General features: G+C 38.5%; 1 protein-coding gene across 10 annotated transcripts in view; it reads right to left on the bottom strand.

Annotated features, from left to right (window-relative positions):
- Nucleotides 1-6,828, bottom strand: part of PTK2 (protein tyrosine kinase 2) — a 215,895-nt gene that overhangs the window by 80,916 nt on the left and 128,151 nt on the right. For all 10 annotated transcript variants that reach the window (XM_009285068.1, XM_009285070.1, XM_009285071.1 and 7 more), the window contains exons 9-12: nucleotides 6,517-6,657; nucleotides 5,716-5,793; nucleotides 4,597-4,704; nucleotides 3,217-3,334 (exon numbers count right to left, since the gene is read on the bottom strand). In XM_009285068.1, the coding sequence (XP_009283343.1) occupies nucleotides 3,217-3,334; nucleotides 4,597-4,704; nucleotides 5,716-5,793; nucleotides 6,517-6,657 (445 nt within the window). The remainder of the gene's footprint in view (nucleotides 1-3,216; nucleotides 3,335-4,596; nucleotides 4,705-5,715; nucleotides 5,794-6,516; nucleotides 6,658-6,828) is intronic.

Here is a 6,828-nt window from a genome sequence, read left to right as displayed (position 1 = left end):
GTAACTGGTAAGTGATCTCCCTGCCTTTACCTCAACCCGTGAGCTTTTTTATCCTATTTTCTCCCTCTGTCCTGCTGAGGAGGGGGAGTGAGCAAGCAGCTGAGGCTGGCTGCTGGCCAGGACTAACCCACCTTTTTGGTGCCCAACATGGGGCTTCAGGAGTTCAAGGCAGCAATAGTAATTGAAAGAGGTAGCAGCCAAAAGTCATAGACTGGAGAATACCAGGGAATGCAATAATTGTGGGGAGCGTGGATGCTGGTGTTGGGAATTTGTTGTCATAAAGTGGTGATGGGACAAGGAGAGGAGTTTTATTGTGTACATACTGTTGTGGGTTTTTTTTTGCTTTTGTGATGATGATACTTTAGATTTTGATGTTGGGAATTTTTGTTGATGTAAGTGAAGGTCGTAAAGAATGTGTAACGAATGTGTTTTTTAATGATAATTATAAGTGTGCGTGTGTGTCACAGAGGCACAGGGTAGAATGGTGTGGAGGCAGCTGTGAGCAGCGCAGGGCAGCCCCTGGTCTGTTCCCACAGCGGCCACCCTTGCAGCCCCGCCGCTACCAAAACCTTGGCACATACGCCCAAGTGCCTTCTACCACTCCTATAACTCCTGGCTCCAGGAGGTGGGGACAGCTCTCCTATGAAATGTTTAATTAACATGTTGAGTATTGCTATCAACTTCAAAAAAAGAAACCTCAGACAAAAGAACACCACAATTTATTTTAACTGGAGGGATTCTCTTAATGTTTGCATAAAAAGGAGTGTTCCCAAAGTGCTATATAACGTTCCTTTAACTCAATCACTGCTCATTTGCTCTGTGTCAAAATACACCAATAAGAATATCACACAAATAAACACACTCCATTAAATGCATTGATTTATTTTGCATTCATGCCTACCAGCAAACCACAGTGCAAGGCATGGCTGTGCCTAGTACTGTACAACACGTAGAAAAATCAGAGATCCTGCCCTTAACAGAGCTTAGTGAGTCTAGAAGATGTAACAGTTGAATGATAAGAACGTCAGGTCAGAGGGAGACAAGAATTAGGAAGAAAAAGTGCAAACAGAGTGGGTCAATTTTTACTGCCACCTACAGCAGCAGTTAAGTCAGGACCCATGTGCCCTGCTAATCTTAGATGGCAGTTGTTTGTATGCATCATGAAACAAGTAAGTATTGAAGCGGACGTGGTAAATCCTGGAGAGATTTTGACTGGGAGCTGCTCCCTTACTTGGGCAAGAACAGCATAGAGGGCAGCAGAGCAGGGTTTGGCTGAGAAATGGAAACACACGTGACTGGAGCACAATCAATGCCACAATGCACAGCACTGGAAGCTTGCACACTGGATGAACAGAGCTAAGACTTGATGAAGGCCTTGACTGCCTGCGGTTGCTGTTATGAATGACAGAATTGGAAATCATCAGTCAGTGGTATTCTGTGGAGTTAAGAGCATTTATGTATACGTAAGAAAAGGAAAGCCATTCTAATAGCAGAGGAGCAAGCCTATAATAGCACTGGCAATGCAGACTGAATGGACCCAATTTCTGAAATACCACCAGTGCTGAAGTGGCAAGAATCGGACATACTCTACGTGTGTGCCTCTAAAGAGAAAGCAAAGGACAGTGTCAGAGCTATCCATCAACTTAGTATGACTGAGAGGTGGGGAGAGGTAATGTGTTAAGATACGAAAAAGTTTTAAACCTCAACTTTGGCTACTATAGTTCAGGCTGAAAAACAGCCAATCCACTGGGTATTAGAAGGAAAGTTTTGGGAGTGAATAATAAGGATTGTAACAAACCCCGAAATACAATTTTTCAGAAAAGAGGAGGTATGGAAGACAATCGCTCACAGGAATAGACTAGAAATTAAAATCTTGGTTTGCGATGCCTGTTTTCTTTTTAGAACAATAAACTAGCATTATCACTGATGTTAGCTTATCCTTTTGGTGTCAAATTTTGGTGCCAATGGTTCATCATCACTGAGTTGCACACTAAGTTGGCTAGAAGAGCTGAATTTGTGTTGAGGGAAGATTTTCCTTTGTATGGAGATGAGGTTGCATGACAATGCAAATTCTAACAAAGCTGCTTGTGTTGGAGCTAACATTAGTCACACAGGTCAGAAATAACAAACTTACTTGCAAATTATTCTTAAATTTGAACAATTACTAAGCACTGTCAAAACATCTAACACCCTACAATCACATTTCTTCCTTACTGAGTGACCAAGTTTCAGGTGTTGCTTTTTTTCTGCCATGCACAGGCAGGATGGTGTAATATGGACCTGGGAAAGACCTGAAGTGTGCTAATAGCGTTACCTCATTTGAACAGCTACAAACCAGGGAAAACCAGTGGCACAAAAAAGCAAAAATGTGGCTAAAAGGGACTTGGCTTCCGATTGGAGAGCTTCTGGGATAGTTTGTATACTTTCTTGTATTACAAATAAGGAAGAAAGAAATAGTTTATTCATTGTTTTAGAAACCAAAAAAGTCGGATGAATTTCCACAAGTAAAGATTATTACAGGAGGACAGAAATTTCCATTCTTAAGCAGCTTCGCTTGGATGTTTTTCAATAATTAAAGCTGGCTGAAATTAGAAAAAATTCTAATGAGTTTTAATTAAAATTCTCTCTTTAAAGGTAGGTGTACCTGCACACTGGTCTCGCTGCTTCCAGCTTGTGGGCTGCTACAAAAACAACTGACCAACACTACAAAATGCATCTCTGCTTTAGTTCTACCTTATGAGGAAAGCTCATGAGACTTCTCTCCAAGTTTCTATTTTTTAAACAGAGATGTTTTGAGTATCTAGGAGGAAGGCAGAAATTTTAAAAAATCATCACTAGTCAGAACCTTATTCAAATGCATTCAAACCAACCTCCCTGAATTTCTATTTGTATATTAGGGAATCGCATTTCAAAATAACACATCCTTCTTAGGAGTGCCTTTAATTACAATTTATTTACATCTGCTAGTGAAGTTTAGAACAGCGTAAAGCAGTGATTACTGAAAACTAGTCTAAATTATCATCCACTAAGTAATTTTTGATGGATTGACATTTACTATCAGTGTTTCTCATAACAAAAATATCTCATGGTTCCTCGCTGAAAGACAAGAGCCTCCAAGTGAGGTTTTTGCTGATACCTTGTGTCTTCTATTCAAACGCAAAACAACCTACCAGTAGATATGAGTATAGCAACTACCAGAATGAAACATCTCCTTACCTTTCTGTGGCCTGATAATAAAAGATTGCGTAGCTCCATTCACCAGTCGGCAATATCCGTCTATCAAGTCAGCCATATTCTCTGCAATGGTTAAGGATGGTGCTGTCACTGTCAGAGGCTAAAGAAGGAAAAAAACAAGGCACCAACAAAGAGGTATTATTGTAGTTGCAAGCACTGAGTAGAACAGCTGTGTCATTGCATCAGAACTTTACACACACTTGCAAACAGTAAACAGGAACATGTGGGTGAGCAAAGAACTATCAGATTCTCGCCTTACCTTTTATGTAGCAAATTTAAAATGTGAGGTTCAGAAAGCACAGCTGGTAAAACCTTCCACACAAATGTAATATTAACCTGGGCTTATTAAGTGGCTTGCCAGCTAAACTTTCAGTCAACCACTGTTCATTACAACTGCGATGACTTTTACAGCTATAATTATGACAATTCTGAAGAAGCTGCTTATTCCTTAAAATTCTTACAGGTGGTATCTTTTTTCCACCCTTTTGCAGCAATTCGTTCTTTGCCCTAAAAAGTAACCTTCCCAATTTCAAAAAAAGATTAAAAAATAAAAGACAGACAGTGGAAAAAGAGATGAGAGATAAACAGACAAGCTATTAATTTTAATACGGCCAACATTCATCATCCTCTGTAGATTTGCCAACTTGCCCTTGATCCTCCTCTACCACAGTGACTGTTTTCCAGTGCACTGGACCAAGGAAAAGATTTGATTTCTCTTCTGGCTCTGCCTCCATCTAATATGAGGGAACAAATTTTCCCTCTTTCATACTTCCCCTTTTCATAAAAGTAAAATTGCTCAGTTTCCTCTTTAGGATGTAGCATCATATACATATGCAGGCTACTATTAAGTTGCACTTAAGGGCTAGTATTTTTAAATTAAGCTTCTTTTACAAATATCAAAGTCTACAAGCACCAGATGCAAAACCTAGGACGTAATGAGCTCTAAATCTATTTTAAAAACAAAAATATCTGACTAGTATAATGACGACTGTTCACACTCAACTTCCCTTTCCCCTTAAAGAACAAGAAAAATCAAACAACTGCAGAATGCCCGGAATGCAAAATGTTAAAATAATAATGCACTGGCTGTAACTACAGGAGGAGCAAGAGAGTTTCTTGCTCATACACAGATACAGTACACATACACACATAGGCAGTCCCCAGCTTAAACATGCATGTACAAAAGTGAAATATACTTTTAGTATATCATAATTACACTAACAGTGGAAAAATCCAGAATTAAGTTACAGACCAGAACAAAAGTACAATATACAGAATATCTTCATTAAGAGTATACTAATCTCCAACCTCTTCCCAGGAAAACCAAAGCTAGTAAGTTTATCACAACTGTCAATATCATACCTCAGGTGCACCTGCTATCTTCAGTTGCAACATCCCTTTTCTGTCCTTGTCTTCACTGTTTGAATACTGAATAGTTTGCACTTGATTAAAGTCTGCTAGATGAGTTGGCTGCAGAAAGGCAATGGAAAAAGCAGGGAAAATTTCAAAATTACAGCAAAATTCTTTGCCTCTATTCCTGCTGTTGCAAAAGCACATGTAGACTTTGATCTCCAAATTACACTTCTAGAAATCTGTTTGCCTGTTTTTTTCTACAGTTTTGTTAGGCTTTGGCTAACAACATATACAAATAGCCACATTATTTGCGAAATGAAACCAAGCACCAAGTTTGCCTACAGAGGTCACTGTTGAGTAACTCCAGGCACACACTAAAGTACATAGTGGAAACAACCCCTTGGGGGTCAAGACAGAAAACTGAACCCGTTAACCACATGGAACCTGCACTCACAGCATACTTAACATACCTCCAGGCTGCTGTAAAAGGTATGTTCTTAGCTGGCTACCTATTCCTGATCTCCAAACCTTTTCACTACCTTTGAATTAATTTCAATAGAAGTTGGACATGGGCTCAATCTCAAGTCATGACTGTAAAGGTCCCAAACATTTTGCTGGAACCACCTGTCTGAACATAACTTCCTTGCAACACAGAGGTGTACAGGAAATACTGTAACACAATATCAGGTAATGAAAAGGCTATTAAGGGCATGAAGTAAAGCAAATAAGCCAGCCATGACTGCACAAATGCTAAACATTGATTAAACAAGCTCTTCATTTACACATTCCTAAGAAAGAGGAGACTAATTTGGAATTATTTGCATGTTTCATTGTTAAAAAGTCACTACAAATGCTTCAAATTCTGCATGTGAGCACTTCACTGGGTTCAAAAGCCAACAAATTCAGTGCTAAGGCTGACACTGTCTCTCTACTTAACCCAACTGCATTTTCTCCAATCCCAAGTCATGAGTTAATATCTGAAGAACAGCTGTATATACTGAATCTCCCACCTCTTCTGTGTTTAACTCAAAGATTAGACTTGTCATTCCCCTTTGTGTGAAGTGCAGTTCACAACAGGTCATGGTTGTTAAGATAGTAACTGAGAAAAGAAAACAGAATTAGACTTACATTTGCACCCTTGTCTGTAAGGTAACTGATTCCTTCTTCTGGGCCAATTGCCAGTTCCACTGAAATAATCCAGCTTGACTTCAGAATCGAAGGAGAAAGGGCAAAATTTCAATAGTAAGACAAGACCTTGCTATGGAACACTATCCTCCAATGTTACAATTACAGTTTTTAGTAATTAATCTCTAGAAGCTTTTAAACTCTTCAAACAATTTAAAATATATTAAAATCAAGTAATTCTATAAGTAGCAAAACTCCTCATGACTGGTTGAGTAGCAGGGGATCCCTGCTACTCAAAATGCGTTTCCATGTGTTTTATCTCAGATCTACACGAGAACTGTGTTTCTTCTATTTCCTCTTCTCATGGATATTGATGTTCATGTTCTGATTTCTACTTGAGTGTCTATTCTCACAAAGCTTGCAGACTTAAGGCCCTTTCTCAAAATTTGTTTGAAATTGGTAGGGATTAAAAGGCATTAGAGGAAAACTTACAAACAGAAAAAGCTGAGAAGTCTCATTTCCTCACGAAACCAGCTTAAAATTTGCTTGCCTTTCACAAACGAGGTACCAATAAAAATATTTAATAATGTACGATTCTTACCCTACCAATGAACGGTGCTTTTTTAACAGTCAACTGAGAAAGTTCTAAATAAAATCAATAAATATATTTTGTTGTTAATGAAATCCAATCATCTCTACATCAAAACAGGAACTAAGCAAGCAATTAGTTGCAGAACCAAGCAAAACCAATTAGACTCATAACTACAGCATGTATTCCGGTGACCGTCGCATTCCTTTACTTACGCCAAGAGCACACTTGAAGCATTCCTTGTCAAATCTGTACACTGGAGAGAGGATCTCAAAGAATTTCAAAATACTTTCTTCTCTATTGAGGTTGGCAAATTGTCGAAATGTTTGTTGGATTAATTTTCGTAGTGTTTTGGCCTGTGTATTAAAACGTTTAAAGATCAATTATTTTAAATCTAATCAGTGACGGTGCATTTTAAGAGTTTCAGTCACTTAGTATCACTAACAGTTTCTTTATCAATGAGATGCAGACAATTCTCAAGAAAAAAAAGCAGCTTTAAAATATAAAGTATTCAAAATGTAAGTATT

The sequence above is a fragment of the Aptenodytes forsteri genome, unplaced genomic scaffold, assembly GCF_000699145.1.
Source record: "Aptenodytes forsteri isolate BGI_AS27 unplaced genomic scaffold, ASM69914v1 Scaffold182, whole genome shotgun sequence".
Taxonomy (NCBI): domain Eukaryota; kingdom Metazoa; phylum Chordata; class Aves; order Sphenisciformes; family Spheniscidae; genus Aptenodytes; species Aptenodytes forsteri.
This window is presented reverse-complemented; position numbering and strand designations above follow the sequence as displayed.